The sequence below is a fragment of the Pseudopipra pipra genome, chromosome Z (genome assembly GCF_036250125.1).
Source record: "Pseudopipra pipra isolate bDixPip1 chromosome Z, bDixPip1.hap1, whole genome shotgun sequence".
NCBI lineage: Eukaryota > Metazoa > Chordata > Aves > Passeriformes > Pipridae > Pseudopipra > Pseudopipra pipra.
The window spans coordinates 9,135,465-9,159,338 of record NC_087581.1 but is presented as its reverse complement, the minus strand read 5'-3'; the positions used below and the strand labels follow the sequence as shown (position 1 = coordinate 9,159,338).

General features: G+C 57.1%; 1 protein-coding gene and 1 long non-coding RNA gene across 6 annotated transcripts; one reads left to right on the top strand and one right to left on the bottom strand.

The window, feature by feature from the left end:
• Positions 1–752: 752 nt before the first annotated feature.
• DNAJB5 (DnaJ heat shock protein family (Hsp40) member B5) lies at positions 753–16,135 on the bottom strand. 5 transcript variants are annotated; one of them, XM_064642656.1, is made up of 4 exons: positions 16,046–16,135; positions 8,786–9,030; positions 5,956–6,554; positions 753–1,825 (listed from the first exon to the last, which is right to left on the bottom strand). In XM_064642656.1, the coding sequence occupies exons 2-4, from the start codon at positions 8,994–8,996 to the stop codon at positions 1,592–1,594; spliced, it is 1,044 nt and encodes a 347-aa protein (XP_064498726.1). In that variant the 5' UTR covers positions 8,997–9,030; positions 16,046–16,135; the 3' UTR covers positions 753–1,591. The 5 variants fall into 5 exon arrangements, with proteins under 5 accessions (XP_064498726.1, XP_064498724.1, XP_064498723.1 ...); XM_064642654.1 differs by lacking the exon at positions 16,046–16,135 and adding an exon at positions 13,173–13,302; XM_064642653.1 differs by lacking the exon at positions 16,046–16,135 and adding an exon at positions 11,990–13,115.
• A 160-nt stretch (positions 16,136–16,295) lies between these two features.
• LOC135407537 (uncharacterized) lies at positions 16,296–22,243 on the top strand. Its single transcript, XR_010426916.1, has 2 exons — positions 16,296–16,435; positions 22,090–22,243. It is a non-coding gene; the product is annotated as an uncharacterized LOC135407537 (long non-coding RNA).
• The last annotated feature ends 1,631 nt before the right edge of the window (positions 22,244–23,874 follow it).

The following is a 23,874-nucleotide window of genomic DNA, read 5'->3' as shown; positions in this document are numbered from 1 at the left end:
CATCCCCTCGCCGGCCGAAGCGGGCGATTGATTAAATCAGTGCCTCACGGGTCTCCTCCCCCCGTAGGATGACACTGTACAGCTGTACACCACGGACACCCCCCGCACAACCCCCCGCCCCAAGGACACCCCATTTCAAGTCAGTGAATTAGTTTGTGGGTTTTTTTCTAAAAAACCAAACCAAAACAAAACAAAAAAAGGATTCCCGGGGTGGGGGGAATTATTTTGGCAGGGGGGTTTTCTTGGTGGTGCTGCGGTGAAATAGGAGCTGTACAAAGCCAGGTCGAACGCGCCTCCCGCTCCATAGCAGCCCTTTTCTGGGGAAAAAAAACTGGCATGAGGCAGAGTGGGCCGAGAAAGGTAAGAAATATAAAAATTCTCCTGATGGAAATCCAAAGGTTTTAAAAAAATACAGTATTTGAAAATAGAGCCACCAAGCAGATTGCCTCATGCACCTCCCAGCTCCGCCCTGATGTCCAGAAACACCTCCTGAATGAATAGTCCCTGTAGAAAAATATATACACACGCCTCTCTCTTCTTATTAGAATCCCTAAGGTTGACCTGAAACACTAGTAAAACCCACAACTCTGCTCACACTTGGCTCTGCTTTTGCACCCAGATTAGTGCCACACGCACACACACTCCCCCTCTGGGGGGTTGCTGTTCGTGTGGCTGAATCATCCCCCTTGCAAAAAAGCCTGGGTGCGTCAGGCCAGGATCCCCAAAACAGGCAGAGAAAAACCTTTACGAAGTTTATCTAATGAGCTCTATATATATGTATTTAAAAAATAAAAGCAGCAATGCAAACTCAACACATCTGAAAAAAGAAAGCTCCACCCTGGGCTTTCCCCCCTCCTCCTGCTGGCTGGGGCCCTGTGGGCAGCAGGTGCAGGCAGGTTGTGCCCACAAGCACCGGTGACATCCCCAGGCAGGGGCAGGAGGTTGGATGGACCATCCCCACATGCTCCGTTGTTTGGCACTGCCGAGGCTCGGTGTAGGCTTGGCACAGGAGAGTGGGCCACGGCCGGACTCGGTACCGTGGTCCCAGGTGAGAAATAGTCCGGCTACTGGGGGGGCCACCGCGGGCAGGAGTAATTGGCACCGCGGGACAGCCGGGACCCCAAACAGCAGCAAGTATCAAAGAGGGGAAGAGAAAAACCAGCAGCGGGGACGCCAGATCCTGCGGAGTCCTATTTACACTGCGCTGGACCCCGACAAGTCCAGCCTCTTGTGGAAAGAGTGGCTTGAAAAGCAGGTGACATAAAAAACCCACGACGCGACGCACCTCCCGGGGCAAAGGGCCCACGGCTCTCGCTCGTGCGAGGCAGGAAAGCTGGACCTCTGGGGAGAAAGAAAAAGTCTGGCAGCCTGTGGCAGACAGGAGACTCCCCATTGTTGGAGTAGAAAACTGGCAAAGAAGAATGGATGGGGGGTGGGTCGGGTGGGTTTTTTGGGGAGGGAAAGTAGTGTGAGGGGTGGTTGTCTTTTTTTTTTGCATTTAAAAGTGCTGTGGCACCTTGGCTCTGTGCAGGCCAGGTGCTGTGGCACATGCGTTTGGAGTATTGCTGCTTTGGAGGAGAGTCCCAGGGCTCTAGGAGCATGGGAGGTGCTGCTTGAGGATCTGTCTCGTCTGGGGAGCTATTCTGTCTGGGAAGCGGATTTTGAACTCCACGATCAAGTCTCCTCGCTGGCTGGGGGCCTTGGGGAAGGGCAGACCCTCCCCGCGCAGTCTCTTCACTGTCCCCGGCTTGATGATGTCGTTGCAGGGAAGTGGGATCACCCTTCCATCGATGGTGGGAATGTTCACTGTGCAGCCGCACAAGGCCTGAGGGGAGAAGAGGGGACACGCCATCAGATGGGGCTGACACCCCAAAGCATCCCAATAGCTACACCCCGTCCCCCCACCGGCTGCTCCCTGGGTTAAACCACCCAGGTCCCTTTGGACGATGCCCAAGAGCACGGGGTGATGCTCACCACTGCAAGCCCGGCTCTCTGCTGGTGCCAGCCCAGTCCAACCACCATGAACTGGGCTGCAGAAGCCATGGAGAGGGGTGCCCCAGCCTCACTGGGGGAAGGACTTCCCTCCCCTCCTCCTGGGCTCCCCAGGAGGCACCACCAGCAAGCACCAAGCCACCCACAGCAACAGGACAGGCTAAATTTAGCACCTGTCCAGCCTCGGGCAGCCGAAAATCCAGCTGAGATCATGGGATGCCACCACGACTCATCAGCTGTCACCCTCTGGAGCACGGCAGCTCTGCCTGGCGCTGGGGTTATCTATAGCACAGCCTGTGCCCCATCCCCACCACTGACAGCCCCCACAAGGCTACGCTGACGCGGGATGATGGTGTGGCCATGGCACAGTACCGAGCTTTCCTGGGAGCCAGGCTGCCAAAGGGGCTGGTTCCTAGGAAACCAGCCAATGGGTCACCCATCCCCATGGCAAAGCCAGGAGCCAGTGCCGGGGGTGCCACCTCGCTGTACCCAGCCTCCGGAAGCAGCCGGGGCGGTGGGCGGCAGGCACACACCGGCCTGCATTGGCGAGCCACGTGACGCGGGAATGCAGCAAGAAAATCCTTGTGTCCTTAAATAACTCAGACAGCTCTGGCGTACATGTGGGCAGGATCATCTCCAGGCTTTCAGCAAAGGCTGATGGAGAGGACTGCGGAGCGATGCTTCTGGAAGTGGGGGGTGGTTTGCTGAGGTACAGTCCTGAGCTGTACAGCCTGGGGGCTGGCTCAGGTTTGCCACCCTGAACTGGGTCCTGGGAGTCCCAGTCCTCCCAAAATGCCCTGCAATGGGAGGGGGAGAAGATGTAATTGCTGTTTCTGGGGTAGGTGGGAGAATGTTCTGCATTTCCCTCCCCAGGAAAAGCCTCCAGTGGCAGAGCAGCAACAGGCACCAGGAGAAACATCTCTTCTCGTGCCGGCCACTGGCTCAGGGATGATGGACATGGCTTCTGCAGGTGAATCAGGGCTTTGCACCAGGGGGTTCACAGAGGGGTCCAGAGCTGGCTGGGGGTCTCTGGTGAGAGAACAGGAGAGAGGGTGCGGTCTCCTTGCACGGCTCATCTGCACAGGCCTCCTCCTGGGAAGGTTGTCCTCCAGGGATGAGCTTTTCTGCCTGCAGGAAGATGCCATCGCCAGCTGTGTGCGAGCAGCAGGTGCTTGGCTGATCTCCAGCAGGTTGTGGGAGGGAAACAAAGGACAACCTCCCAGCATCAAGGAATTTCTGCCCTGCACTCACCCAAGGATGCCAGAGCCCTCCTGCTCGCTGGTGCCCACTTGCCGTGTGCCACGGAGGGCTGCACGGCTACATGTGTGCCAGTGAAAGGACATCTCCAGCCACAAAATGGAAAGAAGAACAAGAACTCCCTGTGGGAACACGTGGATGAGGAAAGCAGAGGGATGGGAACAGAGCAGGCGGTAATAGCGAAGGCAGACGGGATCTTAATGTTTCCTTCCCAAAGCCAAGACGCAAGAATCTGAGGCGATCGCTCCTCCACCGTATGTCCCTGTTTTTCATTCTTCTTGCTCAACTTCACTGGCATTTGGGAAACCGGTTGCTGAAGTAACACCAGTCACCGCGGGAGCTACCCCGCATCCTAGAAAGAGGTTTGGTTTATCCCTAGGGATGAAATCACCCTGGGTTTGATAGCTGAGTGCTGTGCTGTGCGAGCAGAGCTCTATCTAGGTCAGCGCCGGGTCCTCCTCCGCTCGCAGCGGAGCTGCCGGGGAGGACGTCGCCATCGGTCGCGTCTCAGCCGGGCGCTGACGCGTGGATGCTTTGAGGAAGGTGACGCCAGGTAAAGGATGCAAAGCGGGATGGTGCCGAGGGCAGGCGTTAGCCTGGCAGCCAGGCGGGCACGAGGCCCCGCCGGCAGCGCTGCCTCCTGCCAGAGGCAGCTGCTGGTGGAGCAACGCCTCTCCTCCCTCCCGCGGCTTCCTGCTGCGGCACACGCCTGTAATTTTAGGAAGGAAGTCGACGAGTCCCTGGAGTAACCCTCATACACCTCTGATTCTGCAGCGGACAGGTGGCAAGCAACCTGCACTGCCCTGGCCAGGCATCCAGCAGGGCTGGAGGGGGCTCGGAGGGGCCTTCAGCACAGCAGTGAGTGGGGTCACAGGACCCACTGCCTGCCAGCTTTGCTGGCACTGTGCTCTCTCATGGCAGCAGCAGAGACTAAAGCTCAGGCTAAAAAAGGCAGCCTTGCAAGGAAGAAGGGTGAAAGGCTGTGACCAGAGGCTCAGGCAATGAAGAGGTTGTACTCTATCACATATTGACGTGGCAGCATCCAGAGCTGGGGAGGTCTCAGCACCTGCTCGTGCTCCAGAGAACTTAAGGAACTTCTTCTCACAGAAGATAAAAGCAGCAGAGTATAGCCCTGGCTAGGGATGGCAGCCAGGCCAGCAGCTCCATAAGGACACCCAGCATGTCGGGCTTGCGGTGAGGAAGGACAGAGACCAGAAATTCCAGCTCAAAGAAATGAGGAATTTTGCCTGGACCAGCAATTTTCCACTTTGTGACTGCATTGTGCAAACCCAATGCCAGCACAGAGATCACAAGTGTTCAACACTTATGGTGCAACACAGCACGTGAGGCTGGAACAGGTTTCTCCAGTTGCTTCTCAAAGGTCAACTCTAGGCAAGAGTCCCTCCAGCCTGGGCAGTGCATAAACCTGGGCTAACATGGTCTGGACGTCAGCACAGACATCTCAGGGTTAATTTTATGGATAAGGGGAACAAACAGAAGGAAACATCTGAGATATGGCATGCATGGCTGCTCCATAAATAAGGCATTCTCTCCCAAGTATTTCTGGATCGGCCACAGGAACCAGCCACTGCAGGAATAAACCTCTGCACTTCACACTGTGAGGGAAACTGAACTCCTGAGTCTTGCAGCTTAACTGGAGCTGAGTTTGCTCCAAGAGTGCCCAGTTTCTGCCTGACCCACGTGGCTCCTCTTTGTCCCCAGTACATGTTGTCACAGCCTCAGCTGGGATGCAGAGCCGCCGCAGAGCTCTCCTGACTCGCTGGCACACTTCACAAGCTCACGTTTCCCTACCTCGGGTCTGGCCCATTGAGCTTATTTCTATTAAATGCACTTCAGAACATAAATCTGCCTTCAGGAAGGAAAAAAAAAAATCAGCTCATTAAGAAGACAGACAGCGTCTACCGTCTGAAAGGAATAGCAAATGGCAGCTGCCAAAAACGTCAATGTTAAACGCAGCTGCCAGCTGGGATTTATTATATGGTAGTTATACAGCAGCAGCAGCAGTGAACAGCACATCTTGTACTGAGGTAAGCTCCACTTTCCTCTCCCACCTTCACACAGATTGCTGGCTCTGATGCACCCAGCCTGGCCACGACCTCCAGGACTGGCAGCCTGGATGCGTTGAGTTTTACTCACTGCCTGGATATTTCATCTATTTTGTTCCTTATTTAGGAAAGCCAGAACCAAGGAAAACAGCTAAAGCACTGCTCAGGGAGGGTGAGGGATCACCTTCCTCCATGTGACCCTGCTCTCTGCCCACAGGGAGAGGCACCTGGTGCCATCCTGGGCAGTAACTAAGCCACAGCAGGCTCAGATACGAGAAGAGCAGGGATCAGACTCTTGCTAGCCAACACGGGTTTTCCCTTGTTCCTACAGAGTATCTGGGCTCTGTTCCACACGTGAATACCCTACGCTAAAACAGAAAAACAAGACATATGGAGAAGGGAAAAAATGGATAAATACCACCTGTACTGGCTCAAGGGACCACAGCATCCATGTCCTACACCCAGCATGGAGGTCGAGCATCTCCAAAACAAAGAGGGAGTTGGCCTCTGCAGCTCCTTTCTCACGACCTACCTGGTCCTTCCTATTCAGTGTTGGGAGAGGGACTGACTCCCATCGTGGCCCCAAATGCCATGGCCCAGTGCCACCTCCCGGCCCGGGGGATTTACCACCTATACCCACCTCTTTAAGACTGATGTTTGCCGTGTAGATCACGTTTGTCCCATCCCTCTTGAAGTGTGAGTGAGGCTTGTCCTTGAGGATGAAGACGATGTCGGCAGGGATGTTATCTGGGGTGGCATCCCCTTCTTTGGGGAATGTGATTTTGGTTCCCTCCTTCCAACCCCGTTTGATGACAATGTTTAGGATCTTGTCCTCAGTCCGCATGGTCCGGCCATCAGCGTTGACCCTTCTGCGCGTGATCTTCATCCTCTTGGTGGATCCGTGGTAGATCTCTTCCAGGGACACCTTGAGCTCGTGGATGACAGGAGGGTCTTGGACCTTCCTCCGTGTGTGCAGGGACTCTTGGTGCCGCCGGTGAACCCCATTGATGCCGTTGAAACCAAACCTGCCGAAGGCACTGAAAGGGTCATCATCATCATCCATATCCATGTCTTCCTGGTCAAAGCCATTGAACATCCGGGAGCGGCTGCTGGCGAAGAAGATGTCGAAAGGGTTGGAGCCTCCAAAGAAGGATGCGAAGGTGGCATGGGGGTCTCCATGGAAGGTATAGTGGAAAGTGCTTCCTGAGCCACCTGAAGAGCCACCTCCAGTTTTGAGACCTGGAAGAGAAGTGGGAAGATAAGACATGAAGGCTCATCTGCTGGGGGATGCTGTGCTGGCACTGCACTTTCCAGATGGGAGGATGGTCTCTGTGGCCTGCAGGCAGTTATTCCCCTATCTCCTGGGTGTGTAGGTCACCCCTTCCAGCCTAGCCACCTGTGAAGACCATGGGCCAGGCGGGTACCACCTCTATCCATGACACATAGTCCTGCCCCTACACTCAGCAAGTTCAAATTCCATTCAGGTTTTGTCCCCTCTGTCCCTACTGAAGGGCTTCTTCGGCTTTCTCCACCCAATTCAGAGTATTTTAATTTAAAATATATCCTGATTAGCCCATGTCCATTTTCCCCCATGAGCACACTCCTGTCTGCCCCAATAGCCTTGCCTCTTGGTCTGGACATTAGGAAAAAATTGTTCACAGAACAGGCGGTCAGGCATTGGAAGAGGCTGCCCATGGAAGTAGTGGAGTCACCATCCCTGGAAGTGTTCAGAAGGTGTGTGGACGTGGCACCTGTGAACATGGCAGTGTTACATTAAATGATCTTAGAGACCTTTTCCAACCTCCACGATTCTATGAGCAGGTGGAAGTCGGCAACCTTCCAGGTCGGCACGCAGCTCCTGCATACCGACTGTATAAAACACCAGGTAAGATCCAGGTTTGGATCTTTTGGCAACCCTTCCCACGAAAAACTCTCCTGCTGGGTCCCAGACTGAGCCTTATATTACTGCAACTCCCCTCAGGTCCCAAGGCACATTCGAAGTGCTCCCCAGAAGAGGTCACACACGCTCTGCAAGGCTATTTTTGACCAGGAGGGGTGGGAAGGGTTAAGCCAAGCCGAGCTCAGGGACTATTTTCAGGGCATGCCAGTGACAGTGAAGGGCTATTTCTGACAGGCTGTCCCTTGCGCCATGCCCCCACCTCCCTTCACAGCAGGACAAGTTTGGGAGTCTCTTCTGATTGATGAAGTTAATTCTCTGGGTGGGTCAGAGGGGCTTTTGCTTCACCTTGCCCATCACAGCCTGTAGGACCCAGAAGCTCCTCAAAATACCAATCACCAACATGTTGCTCCAAAAAACGGGAAACAAAAGGTGTGTGGGGTCACGGACCAGGACTCGTCTAATGCTGATGGGGCAAGGGGGGAGAAGGTGTTTAACTTGATGGGGCAATGAGGGTGGGCTCTCCCCTCCTTCCTTAACTCACTCTTACTTTACATGCCTGCAGGCAATGGGGATTTCGCCAAATCCCCAGTGAGCCCCTGTCCCTAATGGACTGTGCAGCCAGGAGGTTTCACCTTTAATCCCATGACGCCAGCATGAGTGGGGTCCGATTTCATCAAGGCCTCCCGGGAAAAGCTGTTTTCCCACTTGAGACAGTCTCTTCTCATTTTACAGGGTGGCAAAATCACTGTGCCTGGTGCACCCATTATAGCCCTGACATAACTAAAGGGTAGACAATTAACCCATCGCTGGTTAATTCTGCTGGTGGCTTGTGAGGGGGATGCACCTGCCCGAAAGAGGGGCTGTCTCTTCCATCCAGCAGCCTGCTCCTGCCAGACCTCCTGCTCTTTTAAGCACCCAAGTCCTGGGCTGATTAATGCAGATGCTATTCAGCACTCTCCTCGAATGGGGTTGTGCTCTTCCATCTTCGACTAATAAGGCTGCCTGCGTTGGAGCAGCTCTCCTCCTCCTCCTCCTCCTCCATGCCAACCACCAGACAACAGCAGCCTCTTGGTTTCAAAACAAGGGCCTATTACTTAAATTGGGAAAAGCTTTGAATCCAGTAGGTCAGCCTGTACCAGGGAGGACAGCGGGACCAGTGCCCAAATGCAGGGGGCATGTGGGCAAAAGCAATACTTCTCTGGTGCTTTATTTAGGTCAGTTAAAGAGTAGCTAATGAGTTACCCCAGGTATGATGCAGGAGGTGAGCTTCTTCCACTTCCATCTCTCAGCCCACACCCGGGGTTTTGGGGCAGAGGGCAGGAGAAGCCCAGCCACCCCAGGGAGCAAGGCAGCAGGCTGGAAAAGTGGAGCAGCCCAGGGAGGAGGGGGATGAGAGGTGATTTCTGGCGCCTGTGGAGCATTCAGTCTCCCCCATTCTGTGGCTACCAGTCCCACTTCAGGAGCAGACATAGAACAGTGGAACACCTGTGTGTGAAAACTCTCCCTCTCCTGCAAAACCAATTTGAACCCCCCACTCCTGCCTCCCAGTGGGAAGTGCTCATCTCCTTACCTTCCTCCCCATACTGGTCGTAAACGGCTCGTTTCTTGGGGTCACTCAGGACATCATAAGCCTCTGCGATCTCCTTGAACTTCTCCTCGGCGTTGGGGTCTTTGTTCTTATCAGGGTGGTATTTCAGGGCCATTTTCCGATAGGCTTTCTTGATTTCATCCTCGTTGGCGCCGCTCTGGATGCCCAAAATCTTGTAATAGTCCTTCCCCATGACAGCAACACTGCCGGGAGCTGAGTACTTATTCCTGAAAGCAGAAAGACAGCTCTTCGTAAGGTGAATATCGCCCTGGGGCAGCCAGGGACGGGGCCGGCACACACTGGCACTGGCACGCACTTATCGCGGAGCCGACGCTCCCTGCGTCCCGCTGGCCAGCAGCACCAAAGCCGGCTCCAGTCCACGCTTCCCACTAGAGGTCAGAGCCCCGATGCCAGAAGGTGTCCCAGCTCTGGCTCTACCCTTCTGAGCCCCACAGCAGGGATAGACAGACTCATCTCCGAGGCTGACAGGGAGAGAGAGCCTGAGTCGGGGCACGGTGCTATTATAGGGGCCACGCCACTGCCAACGTCAGGCCAGGACTGCATCCCTGTCCATCCCCCCTGGCTGAGTCAGGAGGGCTGAGCTATGTCTAAATGTAGCTGACGGCCTGTGTCCACCCCCTCGCCTGGTTCTCTCCCAGCTGGGGACCTGAGACCCAAGTCGGGGTGATGACAGCAGGTTTTTGGAGACTGAAAGCAGTGGCAGGGACCATGCTGCGCCTTCACCTTAGAGGAACTTCAAACATTTTGTTCCTGAAAGCAATTGGCATTCAGCTGGAGATAAGCGCCTCCGGCTGTCAGAGCCGTAATTTGTATTTAGCGAAGAGAGAAAAGAGCCGTTAGACAGAAACATCTTGTGATGGTGGGAGGGCTTTTTTATTTTTTTGTTTTAAAAAAATCCAACACTTTTTAGCCTGACTTGCACTCCCCGAGAGCCTCCAACTGCCTCTTGCAGTAAGGCAGGAACCCAGGGCTCACTCGCTCCATCGTGCGGGGGCTGAGGCCGTGGCCATGCCTATGCCTATACTAAGGCATGGAAAACCCGGTGGCCGTAATTCATCCCCCAGTCACGCCGCTGGAGTGGCACCAACCCAGGAAGCAGCCACAGGAGAAGGGAGGGCTGCTCCTCCAGGCAGAGGCTGAGCAAACCCCATGCTCCTCAACCTTTGGTTATCTGACAGCAAACTCCTGCTCCCCCACTCCCCAAACCACGACTCAGTGCCTGCTGCTGGCCCTGCTCCTCCCAGGCACTGTCCCAGCAGACTCCCTGCTCTCCTGCTGCTCGCATCCTGCTCTCTGCTACAGTCCAGGTTTCACCCTGCCCAAACATCCCTGAGCAGCCTCAGCTCACTGTGCCACTCCAGCGCACGGATTTTGGCACAGGGTGTGAGCCTTCACCCTTTTCTTCACCACCATGCAAGCTACCAGATGTTCTTCCCCACTCTTATTCTGTCCCTGAGATCCTGTTGGAGCTCTCAACCACAGCAGCTCAATCAAAGGTGGCTGTGCTCCCCCAGGATCCATCCCTACACTGCTACAGAGAGCCCTTAGTATCCACACCAAGCATCCAACACTTTCCTTGGGCCACGTCTTGGACAATGACCACCTTGGAAACTGGCCCCACACTTGGTCACCTCCATCCAAACCATCAACCTCTGCTCTTTTTTGCCCCAGCCATGGAGCAGGTACTTTGCTGTAGATAGTGAGGGGGGCTAAGGCTAAATTAGGGGAGATGGAGGCATCTGCAGACACGTGCAGCAGCTCAAGGGGCACAGAAGAGGTGGGAGGAGGTCCCTGGGGGCGTAAGGAGCATCTACAGCGTCTCTGGTGGCAGCTCCTGCGTGCAGAGATGCCGGCAGCACCCAGCCCACGCAGGCGCTGGGGCTGCTCTGCCCCCTGCCCACCCCCACCTCCCCTCCCCACGGCGCTGGGGGGCTGCGGGAGCCCCTGGGGTGAGCAACAGGCAGCAGCACCAAGAGCTAACTTGTCAATGTCCTCCACACAAAGGTCACTCCAACGCCTCCCTTCCCCACAGCAGCCTCCAGTGGAGGACAGGGGCTCCCTGTGACCAGCACCAGGACCAGGATCAGGATTTGGCCCTGTCTGGCTGATGCTGACCCTCCCACAGCGAGGGCAAACCAAGCAGCACTGAAGGCAACCCCATCACACCCTGGCTCCAGCAACAGAGGTGACAATCTTTCTATTGTCCCCCTACAAGCACCACAGTGTCCAGCTCTGACCCCGCACAGCCCAACTCGGCAGCACCACTGGGACCCCGTCACCCAGACAAAACTCCACGGAAAACACGAAAATACATTAAAACAGGCTTCCCATGAAAATACATCCTGTTCTGGCAAATGCTGTTGCCCCCCGAAAGATCTCTGGTCTTGCCCACTGAGGGGTCTTTGGGGATGCCTGCCAAGGATATTCTCCTGACCAGAGAGCCCTCTGTCCGGCTGGGCATAGGGAGGGGGGAATTCCTGTACCGAAATGCATCCCGGTGCCGCGGTTTACCGTGCTGGAGAGGACCAGGTGCTGCCGGGTGACCCGGTGGGTTAAGGCACGCTCCCAAGGCTCAGCTCACATGCACAATGGTGGTAAAACACGACTCTGTCCCCGCAGAGCCTCCCTCCTTCCCTCCCACCTCTCTGGGATCAGCTGCGCCTTGCCACCGCTCCTCTCCCCCTTCTGCTCAGTCATCCTCTCCTGCCTTCCCATTTAACCCCCTCGGGAGCGGCGGGGGGGTTTCAGCCAGGAAAAGGCATTCCTGCATCTCCCTCCCAAAGCAGACGCCTTTGGATAAGCCACGGCCACCCTGCCTTAGAAAACCACAGGCATCCCCTGGCACTGCCGAGCCAGCCCAGCCTCCATCCTCCTCTCGCAACCACACCAAAAGAAAAAAATAATTAAATAAAGAATAAATCTTTGTTCCGGCCCCGCACATGACATCAGCCCGAGCAACCGCTGGGTGAGCGCGCCAGCTGAATAGCGATCGCTTGACATAATCCCTCCGCTCGGCAGTCATCTAAGGGAACAAACCCAGCCCGGCAGCGGCACTGGCCAGGGTTTTTTTGTTCCATCCCGGGGTGCAAGGTCACCGCGGGATGCCGGAGACAGGCGCTGATGGTTTAATGAGGACACAAGGTCGAGAGGCGGAAACCCACTTACCGAAACTTTACGAACACATTCATAGTCCAAGCTGTCATTTTTAAGGGCTCTAGTTTTATTTTAAACATCGCGGCTGTCCGCAGGCGCCGGCAGGTGCTGTGCGCCCGGCCGGGAGGCGCTGGAGGGTGGGAGGAGGGCGGTGGGGAGAAAGGTGCCGGCTCGTGCCGGGGATGCCGCCGCCGACAAGGGATGCTCTGGTGGCGAGCCTCCCCCTCCAGCTCCCCAGGCACACCCAAAGGGCAGCTCCTCGCCAGCCCGGCGGCCGCGGTTGGCTCTGACCTCACTCCCAGGGTGGCTCCGAAAGGGCTCTGGTCGACGCGGTGCTGCTGGGGAGCTGCCGTCCTTTGTGCGCTTCCCAGCCGCGCGCGGAGAGACCCTTCAATGGAGTCGCTCGCCGTGCTGTAATTTTCCCTTTAATTGGTTTCTCGACGCTTTCTCGCTAAACCGACGGATTAAGACACTTCTGCTTAATCCGTCAGTTCCTGCATCCTCCTTCCCTGCTGCCGCAAGGCGCCCGGCAGCCCCGGTACTGGCACGTCCCCCGCGCAGCCCCCGCCGAGGAGCAGGGAGAGCAGCCAGGAGCCCCTCGGTGTCCCCAGAAACGACTCTGCTGACGCCCAGGGCTGTGCACCCGCCAGGCGAATCGGGGAGGGAGAAAAGTAGGGCGGCGTTGATATGGAAAAAAGTCACGTTAACCAATGTGCACCTCCCCAGCTTTCCCCTTCGGATGTGCGGGGGTCCCTGTATCCCCCTCACCGGGTGCCAGCACCGGTCCCCCCGTAGAAGGGCTCTGAGCGCCGCTCTCCCGACCAGGACCGACCAGGAGCTCCCAGCGACGGCAGGGCAGCGGGATGGGGACGGTGCGTCCCCCGAGCCCACGGCGCAAAAACCTACTTCTGAGAAGTCACCTTCAGGCGCGCCAAGGAAAGCCAATGCCACCGCGTCCCCCCGTCCGTCACCGCCACTCGTGGGCCACGGAGAGCATCCTCTCCGGACGCTCCACACCGAAATTGGGCAGCTATGCCGGGACATCACCGGACAGCTCCTGCATCCCACCCTCGGGAAGTGAAATGCCAGGAGGGCGACAGCCCCTATCCCGCTGCGTCGCCGGGGGCCGGGGGTCCCGCTGCGCTCCGAGTGCCGGGTGGGATCGGCGGGCTTCGGGTGCCGAGGGAGCGCATACCTCTCGGCGCGGCTCCAGAAGAGCAGGATGGCCGGCATGGCAGCGTATCCTGGGTTCAGTCAGGGAGCTGGAGGGGATCTTGTCGTGCCGGGGCAGGCAGAGCCACCCGTGCCCGTGCTGGATGGCAGCCGCAGGCAACCAGGCAGCAATGTCATGACTACCCGCAATGAATCATCCCCTCCCCGAGCCCCCACACGCACCGCCCGCCTCCCCCTCCCCACCGACAGCCCCACTGGGGTGCCGGCACCTGCGTGGGGACGGGGTTAACCCTCCCCTCGCTGCCTCTGTCGGCACAGCCCCCACTGCCAGCCCCGTCGGCTGCTGCCTCCTGCGTGGGTGCGGACCAGGACCCCCGCTCAGCGTCTCCTCACAGAGTCTCCCATTTCCGTGCCCACGGGGTGCTGCCTCCTGCGTGGGGATGAGGTCAAGCCCCACTCACCATCCCCCACAGACAGGGTCTTCCATTTCCAGACCTATCTAGTGCTGGCTCCTGGGCAGGGATGGGATCAAGCTTCCCTCACCAGCACCTCCTCAAGCAGGATCCCCTCTTTCCAGCCCCACTAGGGTGCTCATACTGGTGTGGGGATGGGGTCAAGCCCCCCTGTGCAGCCCCCCCCTTTAGGGTACCCCCTTTCCAGACCCACCAGGGTGCTCACAGTGGTGTGGGGTTAAGCACCCTCATTGCACACACCACCACTCCCTGTCCCCTGTCCAGCCCCCACTGGGAGCTAAGAACTTCACTGGGATGGGGTTAACCCCACTTCCAAGCCCACAAGCGCTGTCCTTTTTAGGGGTGGACCATTTAGTGCCTTGGTGAGGAGCTGTCACTTGCATGGGAAGGGGTTCGCCCCTGCGCTGTGACCCAGTCCACTGACCCACATGTGTCCAGGGGTGACCCCTTGCCACAATCCAGCTCCACTGGGACTCGATGTCTGCCCCAAGAGGAAAGCAAGTTAACCCTTCCCATCTCGCTGCCAGCTCTTCGGGGTAGACACTGCCACCTCGACTGGGGACAGGGGTTAACCCCTTCCATGCTGGTCCCTCCGACCCCGTTACTGACACCTGGGGAGGACGTTATCCACTTTCTCATCAGCCAGTTGAGCCCCACTGGGATACACTGGTACCCTCCGCAGGGCAGTGACAGGTGTTAACCCCTTCCTGACCACACCACATGGCTGAAACAGGGCACATTATTCTCTTCAAAGTGGGACATGAGAAAGGGATTAATTCCCACTTCATCACCCTCTCCCTGCCCGACTGGGCTGTACTGCAGCCCCATCGTGGAGATGTTAACCTCTTTCTCCCAGCCCCACTTGGATGCACTGTCACTGCTATGGGGCAGGGGGATTAACCCCTTCCTGCCTCCCCCTTCAGACCCACAGGAACATGTGGTCACTGTGTGGGGCAGAGCAGTTAGCCCTGACCCATAGCCCCACCAAGAAAGTCTGTCACCCCACAGAGGCAGATATATCCTTCCTCCCCCACCTTCAGCCCCACAGAGACTCTACGTCACCCCATGGTGACAGGACCGGGTGGCTAGCTCGTGTTTCCCATCCATGAAGGGACAGAGTGGGTCAGCTCCCCTTCTCAGTCCCACAGCAAAACTCTGTCACCAAATCCCTGTCATCTCTCGGTCAAGGGGGGGCCTGATCCTGCCAGCCCAACAGAGAGTCACTTCATAAAGCAAAGCTTTAACCCCCACATCAGGACAGACTGTCAGTCCATGGGTGCACAGGGGTTAGTGCCCCTTCCCAGGCCCACAGGGGCACGCTGTCACTCCATGGGCAGAGGGACCAATGCCCCCAGCCCTGTAGCAACACCCTTATAACCCCACAGGGCAGTGATACTGACCCCCCAGCCACACAGCAACATCCTGTGGGGCAGGGGGGTTGACCTCCTCCAGTCTCCTAGTGACATCCTGTCATTCTACAGGTAGTGGGACTGACCCCCACCCAGCCCCACAGCAACAACTCGGCACCCCACAGCAGAACCGCAGTGACAGCCTGTCACTCCACTGGGCAGGGGGGATGACCCCACTGCGACACTCCGTCACCTCACAGGGCAGGGGGACTGCACCCCCCTGTCACACAATGACACCCTGTCACGCCAGTGGGCAGGGGTACTGCCCCCCTCAACCCCATGGCAACAACTTGTTACCCCATGGCACAGAGAGGCTGACCCCCCCCAGCCCCATAGGGCAGGGTGACATGACCCTCCCGGCCCACAGGGACATGCTGTTACCCCACAGGGCAGAGTGACAAATCCCCCCCAGCCCTACAGCGACAACTTGTCACCCCACGGCAGCCCCACAAGGACACCCTGTCACCCCCTCGGGGACAGGGGGTGTGTCCCCCTCAAATCCCACAGGGACACGCTGTTACCCCTCGGGGGCAGGGGGCGTGTCCGCCCCAAATCCCACAAGGACACGCTGTCACCCCACAGGGGCAGGGGGCGTGTCCGCCCCAAATCCCACAAGGACACGCTGTCACCCCACAGAGGCAGGGAGCGTGTCCGCCCCACATCCCACAGGGACACGCTGTCACCCCACAGAGGCAGGGAGCGTGTCCGCCCCACATCCCACAGGGACACGCTGTCACCCCACAGGGGCAGGGGGCTTCCCCCCCACCCCAGTCCCACAGGGACACCCCGTCACCCCCCGGGGTACGGGTCCAACCCCCCCCTTCCCACAACGTCAGCCCCAGGGAGAGGGACCTGACCCGCCCCACGCCCATAGTGACACCCCCCGGGGCAGGGGACGGACGCCGCCGGTCCCACGGGCTCGCTGTGCGGCGGGGGCAGGGTCTGTGGGGGCTCCGGGGGGTGTGTGTGGCGGGGGCGGTCGGGGGGGCAGCGCTGCGCCCCTCGGCACTCACCGCTCCCGCTGTCCCGGGGCGCCGCGCGCTCGCTGGGCCGCCCCCACCCCCGCCCCCCGCACGCCACGTCAGGGGAGTCCCGCCCGCGCGCGCCACGCCCCCGTTGGCCTGGGGGGCTGTCCGTCGCCGCGATACGCCGCGCTCATTGGCTGTCCTCCTCAGGAGAGGCGTGGCCACGCCGCGCGACCGCCCACCTCCCCCCCGCCTCCCAACCGCCGCCGCCCATTGGCCAGTTCAAGCCCGCCCCGCCCTGTCGGCGCTCGCTCATTGGCCCGGCGCGCGCTCGCAGCGGCGGGATCCCCGAGGGGAATCTTCTGGAAAGGTGTGACGTCACCGGGACGCCGCGCCTCACCTCCCCCTCCTCCACCCCCGCCCTCAGAACGGGGGCGTGTGAGTGGGGCCGAGGGGTTGTCATAGGGCCGGGGGCACTGCGCACACCGTGAGGGGTTGGCAGTCCGCCAGGGCACCGGCACAACCAGGGCTGGGGTGGTGCGGAATCGCGGGATGAATTAGGTTGGGAGAGTTCTCTGCGATGATCGAGTCCAGCCTATGACCCAACACCACCATGGCGACTAGACCATGGCATCGAGTGCCACGTCTGGTCTTAAACACCCCGAGGGGCGGTGACTCCACCACCTCCCTGGGTCTTAAACACCCCGAGGGGCGGTGACTCCACCACTTCCCTGGGTGCGTTCCAGTGTCTAATCACCCTTTCTGTGAAGAAATTCCTCCTGATATTCAACTTAAACCTCCTCTGATACAGCCTGAGGCCATGTCCTCTTGTTCTGTCACTTGTTACCTGGGAGAAGAGACCGACCACTGCAAGGCTACAGCCTCCTTTCAGGTGGTTGTAGAGAGTGATGAGGTCACCACAGCCTCCTCCAGGCTAAACACCTCCATCTCCCTCAGCTGCTCATCACAGGACTTGTGCTCCAGTCTCTTCCCCAGTTTCCTTGCCCTTCTGTGCAGAAATAGGTTCAAGGTCCTGGAAGTGCTTTGCAGGGCTGGGAAGGCTGAACCCATGGCAGAAAATGTGAGAAAGCATCTGGGAGGCACTGGATCTGCCCTGGTGCATGGTGTGAGCCACAGCGGGGCTGTGCTGTGGGGTTGCAGGGCAGTGTGGGCATCCCAAGAGCCCTGTGTGCTCCGTTCCATGTAAGGCTGGCAGGGGCAGGAGGGAGAGCGAGCCCCCGAAGGCACTCAAGAAGGGCATTGAGGTGCTGGAGCATGTCCAAAAAAAGGCGAGGGAGCTGGTGAAGAGTCTGAAGTTCATGCCCTATGAGGAGCAGCTGACAGTATTTAGCCTGGAGAGGAAGAGACTCGGGAATGACCTTATTGCTCTCTACAACCACCTCTGGAAGGAGGTTGTAGCCAGATGGGGCTCGATTTCTTCTCCCAGGAAACTGGCAACAGGATGAGAGGACACAGCCTTAAGCTGCACCAGGGTAGGTTTAGGTTGGTTGGACATTTGAAAGAATTTCTTCACAGAAAGGCTCACATGCTGAAATGGGCTGCCCGGGGAGGTAGTGGTGTTACCGGCCCTGGAGGTGTTTAAAGAAAGACTGGACGAGGCAGTTGGTTCTAATTGCCATGGTGATGTTCGGTCATAGGTTGGACTAGATGATCGCAGAGGTCTTTCCCAACCTAATTGATTCTGTGATACTGTGGGGAGGTCTGAGGAGTCTGAGGGGGATGATTGGTGAGTGCCCACTCCCCAAGGACAGTGCCATACCTGGATCAAACACCCAACACGACAGGACCATTCTCTTTATGCTGCAGAAGGTTCACTGGGAGGTGGCTGAGACGCTTCAGCCATGTGAGGCTGTGAGGGCTCATGTTGTGCTTTGCTTTTTCATCATGAAAAAGCCATGGGACTCCAGAGCCTGAGTCCTGTGTGAGGCTCAGGGGCTGTGTTTAAAACAGCCTCTGATCTGACATTGGTGCATCCCAGCTCCACAGCAGCTGTGGCCAGCTCCGAGGAAGCTGTGTAGCTGAGCCAGAGACGCTGCTAGTGCTGTCCCTCTGCAAAGCCCTGTCATGTGTCCCCTTCTGAGGAGGGGTGTGTTTGGGGTTTTGCCATATGAGTCTCCCCCTTGACCTTTCCAGCATCCCAGCCTGGGTTAGACTTGGAGCAAGGTGGCTCCTGGTTGGAGGAGCTGTCTGGACCCCATGACCTGGGTTTTGTCCTAGGAAACCTGCCTGTCTCAAGAAGAAAACCCATCTCTTGCACCTGTCGAGCGACCACATTGGTGTGCAACCATGGTCCCTCTTGGCACAGCATCCTGCCTGCACACCTGTCCATAGGCCAAGGGGGGAAGCAGCTGGTCTTCCAGGTGCTTCAGCTCGTGGGTGAAGCTGAGCACTGCGGTGAATGATTGAGGCTGTTTAGGTGTTTGTCCTTTTGTAACCTCTGTGCACTTCCCCTTACTGGTGAGGTGTTTGAACAGGGCGCTTTGAGTTCACATCTTGTCTGTCCCCTGTAGTTTGATCACAGCATTGGCCTCCCTGTCCTTCCTGGGTGAGGGTCTCTGATTTTCTGGAGTCCCCAGGCAGGGTGTGAGCAGCCCCTGGGCTACCTACCTCTTTCCCACCATGAACCGTCTGTGGACCTCCTGTGAGCTGGAAGCCTCGGAGTTCCCTCCACACTCCCAGTGCAGCGGCTGAGTCATCGTGGTACTAAACCAGCACTTACTGTTGCCCATCTATTTTGCTGTCTGTTGTTTGTTGTCCCCGTACCCGCGGCAGGGGGGCTCATGCTGCGTGTCCCGCGCCGTGCCCATGTCCTGGCCTTGCAAATGCTTTTTGTTCCGGCCTTTTTATTGCCGGGAGCGCTGGAGGCCCCAGGGTGGGGGAGCTGGTGCTGGCCGTCCCTGCACTCACAAATGATCTGCTTGGTGTGCAGCCTGTCCAGGGACAAATAAGGGCTCTGAGCCAGGGCCTGACTGCGGTCCCACTGGGCAGGAGCAGGGTCAGGGCAGACCACAGCCTCCATTCCGGGACACAGAGGGTGTTTTAACCAAAACTGCACCTCCTTCGCAGCCCGTCTCCCTGCTGGCACATCCGTACCCTTTTAAAGACACGACGGGAAAGTGCAGGGAAGGGTGGCAGGAATAATTAAAGGTACGAAGCCGTTTCCATAGATGGAACAATTACATAAACTGGCTCTCTTCCGTCTGGGGGAAGAGATGACTGAGGGAGGCATGATGGGGAATAATAAAATCCTGTGCAGCGGAGGGAAGGAAGGTGAGCAAGAAAGGGTTGCTCAAGTTGCTCTAAGGGGGTATCTCGTGTGGGAAGAGGCAGTGACCCTTCTGGACATGAGCGTGTTTCCTGAGGCACTCAGGTAGAGTGGTGGAGGGAAGATGTAAGAAACTTGTCTGGGATCAAGAGGCAGTTGAGCAAATTCCTGAAAAGAGAAATCCACAAGGGCTGGTGAGCCTGTGATGATGGTTCTGGTGTGGGAAATCCCCAGGGTCCAGGAGTGAGCAGCATAGTGTATTCTGGAGCTTCAGCTCTTCCAGATGCTTTGGCTGTTTGTCTCTGTCCCAGAGGGGATGGGGAGGTGGGAAACTGCAGCCTGGGCTGTTTTTGTGTTGAAACATCGTTACTTGTTATCTGAAGGTTGGAGCAGTGGGCAAGGTCACTGAGCTCTGCGATCTCCTGCCTGAGTGCCATATCACTCTGAGGGAGAACTTTCCCATGTTGCTGCCACCTCCTCCAACCTGGATTGTGATGTTCCTACAGCTGAGCAGACGAGGCAGGAGCAAGGTGCTGGCTCCTCGCTGCGCTGCTCCCCTGTCCTGCTTAGACTCCCCCGCTCAGCACAGCACAGCACAGGGAAGTCTCCAGTGGCTGTGGCTGGGGGAGCTGGGAGATGCATCTGAGGACACTGGGCTTGGCAGCAGCAGGGTTTGCGCTCTGTTCTCCACGGCGAGAGCAGCGCCCACACATTCGGTGCTGTCTCTCCTTCCTGCCTGTTCCCATCCTTAGAGATGTCGCCCGCCTTTTCCAGCACCCTGAAGCTGCAGGAGGAGGAAAGGGCTGCAAGAAAAAAATCCATGCCCAGTTTTTTTTTTGTTGGATTAGTGCTCTGTTCCCTGTCTGCTGGGGTCCTGGCTGTGATCTGAAGTTGATGCATCTCCAAGGAGATGCTGGTGGATCACCTTCCAGTATAGGCCTGGATCTTAGTTCCTGCTGTCTGTGCAGGTGAGCCCTGTCCTGGAGACATGGGGACCTCCTTCCTCGGGGCTCATCCAGCCCCTTGGCCTGTCCTCTGAGGAAAGCCTCAGCTCCCAAGTGCCCTGGCTGTGCTGGTAGCCCCAGCACGTGGTGGGTCTTGTGCCTGCCCAGCTCTGAGCATGGGATAATCCAGATAGGAATGGTCCCCTGGCAGTCTTGTGCTGCAAGCAGGATCAGCCACAAGGTCAGAGTATGCTGCCTGGGGCTTTATCCAGGCTGACCTTGGAAATCACCAAGGACACTTGTTGCAGCACTGGAAGAGCTTGTTCCAGGAGCATCTCTTGTCCTCGTGGTGCTGTGTGTCACCAGAGCCTGCCTGGCCTCCCAGGGCATGCGGGAGGAAGGGGGTGGAAGCCACTCTCAGCCATAATGATGGTGTTCGGTTTGTCCTTCCCGGGCTGGGGCTGAGGATGAGGACGGTGGTCGCTGTCTCCCCGCTACGAGCGCCGCCGGCGGCAGCCGAGCCGGCCGCTCCACTCGGCGCTCTGCACCTGCGGGGGTGGCATAATGAGCCATGTCCTTGTCTCAACCTGCCGCTTCCTCTCCCGGCAGCGTCTGTGCTGCCAGCTGGGTTATTTTTTCTTTTTCTTCCTTTTTTTTTTTTCTCCTTTTATTTATTTATTTTTTTCTTTCTTTTTTCCCTTCCTGCCGCTATTCTCAAGCGGTTCCCAGCCAGTGCTGGCTGGCAGCCCTCGCTGGAGACCTCATCCCAGGCTGACCTTTGCCAACCCCCTTGGATGAGCACAGCAGGGCTCTCCTGCCACCCACGCTGGGGATGCAGGCGGATCTGAGTGGCAGTGGGCAACAGTGTGTGGGAGGACTCAGTCCTCTCCAGTCCCCTGCTGTCCCCACCTGTGCTCAGGCTCTGCTGGAGCGGCCAAGTCCTGAGGGCAAGAGTGAGTGGGAGGAAAGGGCAGTATGAGAGATGCTGCAGTGCTTTTTCTGGGGCAGAGCCTGGGGAAAAGCAAGATTCCACTAGGCAGATCCTGTCTCTGGACACTGTGCTTTATCCTGACTTATCCTGCTGTCTCCTTCGCTGAGCCACCAACGCACAGGTCTAAACTAGGCATGCAGGATGCGTGGGCTGGGAAATCCCCCTGTGGAGCCATCTCTGCCAGCCCCATGTCCAAGCAGGTGAGAGAGAAAAGGCAATGTCCCCCCTCAGTTTTGGGATGCTGGAATGTGGCAATTTGTCCCAGGTTGCTGTGGAAATCAGCAGGAGGCATCGGACCAAAATCTGGAGAGTCTGGACTCTGGTTGAGATGCTCCCAGTGAGGCAGGGCAATGGTAACTGAGAGCCAGCAGCACTCCGCCAGCCCTGGCATCCTCCTTGCCACTCACCTCTGACCCCCACAACCCCCTGGAATGGACACCAGCTGTGCCAGGGAGTCCAAATAGCTTCAGTCACCTCTGGGGACCCGTCTGTTTGTAGAGGACGCATGCTGGAGTTTGGCTTGGCTTCGTTTCAGCTTCCAGCCTTTGCCCTGCTTTCCTCAGCAAAGGCGTCCTGCAGCACTTGGTTCCTCCTGGGAATACCTCTCTCCAAGTTACATTTTGACTAAGTTATTTCTGATCTGCATTTGGGTGCCAAGCACAATGAGCCCTTCTAGTCTCTCCAGCCACCCGATCATTTAGGCAAGTTTGGAAACTTCCTGAGTCCCTACTTTCCTCAGCAGGGGCATCCCCAGGTGTTCCCAGCAGGGATGCCATCCCTGAAGGTCACAGGTGGTGGGTAGTGTCCAGGCTGGAGACAAACCCTGCTGCATCTACTAAGAGTGTGTCCATCTGATGCTTTTCCTTTGCAGATCTGCCTGGCATCTAATTCGTAATGTGCCAAGTTAGCTGTGATGAGATCATCAGGACACAAAGTGGTGCTCAGTTGACTGCTGTAGGAAGCTTCATACCTCTGTGGTGCTACCAAATGTGTGACCTCTGAAATAAAACTAAAATTGTCCCAGGTGTTGTCTGCAAGGAGAGTTTTCTGAAAGAGTGGGCTGGCTTGCCTTTATTCTGGTCTTGGCTCTTCTCCATTGCCTCCCAGACCTCCTTCCCTGTGTCTGCCCTGGCCCATGGCAGGTCATGCTTAGAGGGATGCAGGTGATGTTTTTCTGAGGGCAGAAGATTCCACTGGTGCTGCAGTGGTGCTGGGTTGCTTCCCACCCTTCCCATAGCCCTAACTAGTAATCTCTTTAATTTTGCTCCTTCCTCAGTATCCCATGTCCTTGGTCCAACAAGATTATAGAGGTGGGTGGGTAAAGGCATAAGGATCTGTGTACAGAGGAGAAAGGAAAGGATGAAGATCCCCAAGGACCCCTGCAGGAGTGCTGGAGGATGCCCTGTCTTGTCTTCACAAGCAAACAGAGACATGTGAAGATGAGACATGTCTGGCCCTGGGCATCTTGACTCAATCTCATGGGCCTTTGTGCTTTTCAGTCCTTGGACCTGCTGTATGGCACTGTGCCTATCCTGTGGTGGCTCTGCAGATTTCCAGGTCACTGCCTGCTGCTGGCAGGGAACAGTCTCGCCTAGAGCTTTTCATCAGGAATCTGAGATGCCAGCCAGTGTTGAGGTTGAACTGGGAGGGATGCGGTAGTAAGTGAGCTGGGGATACTGGCAGAGGCTGGATGAGCATCTGGTGCCCCTGGCTGGAAGCTGGAGCAAGGAAGCTTTTCCTGTCTGCCTGTTTTCTTGCTTGGAGGCAGAGTATGGGTAGATGAGACAGGAGGTGGGGGTGGTGTATGAAATTGGCAATGGTTAACAGTGTGGTGTGGGTCACCATCTGCAAGTCAAGTGGCTTTCTCATGTCTCTCTGATCCAGAGGTCTGGTGGCAGTGCTTGGGCTCGGGGTTGTGCTTGCCACATCCCCCTTTGTAATGCTGACATGAGGGGACACCCCAAGAGCACAGCAAGCTCTGTGTTCTCCTCTCAACCCAGGTCAATGGACTGAGCAGGGGGTTTGGCTCTTTCCCAGCACCCACCAACTCTTTCCAGCAGCCCCATGAGACAGGGCTCCAAAGAGATCGGATCCCCAGGGATGCAAAGATGCCTGGAAGCCCAGCTGGCCAGCTATGTGGCCTACATCTGGAGCACTGGGGCTCTAATTCCCAAAGCCACATTCCATTTCCCATGGTGAGGACAGCAGAGAGGATTCATCCTGGCATGTAGTGCCAGGCCCCAAGATAAAGCCATTTAGGATTGCCTCTGTCAGGACCAGCACAAGGCAAATACATCCGAGCCTGGTCAGGGATGGTGGTAGGTTGTGGTGAAAATAAGACTTTGCAACTCCCTCCCTTCTGACTTGCTGGAAGAGAGAGCATAAAAAGGGAAAAGTTACAGTGCTGTGTAATTAGAGAGCAAATGAGGAGAGCAGCAGCGTCTCCACATGAGAATGGAAGAATTAATGTTCAGAAAATCAGTCCCAAACTAATTCCTTGCTTTGCTTCAACCTTCAGTAAGGGCAGTGGCATTGAAAGTACAGCCTGGAGGATGGAGAGTAGGAGGAAGGTGGAGAGGAGAAACTGCTGCTACTGGTAAAGAACAAAAACACAGAAGGTTCAATGTACTGGGCCTGGGTAGAGGGGCTGAGCTGC

Excerpts from the sequence above, each read along its gene's own strand:
- DNAJB5 (XM_064642653.1), bottom strand. The coding sequence starts at position 12,057 with ATGTTTAAAATAAAACTAGAGCCCTTAAAAATGACAGCTTGGACTATG. Across the intron at positions 9,031-11,989 it reads AATGTGTTCGTAAAGTTTCG|GAATAAGTACTCAGCTCCCG; the intron begins GTAAGTGGGTTT and ends TTCTGCTTTCAG. Across the intron at positions 6,555-8,785 it reads CGACCAGTATGGGGAGGAAG|GTCTCAAAACTGGAGGTGGC; the intron begins GTAAGGAGATGA and ends CTTCTCTTCCAG.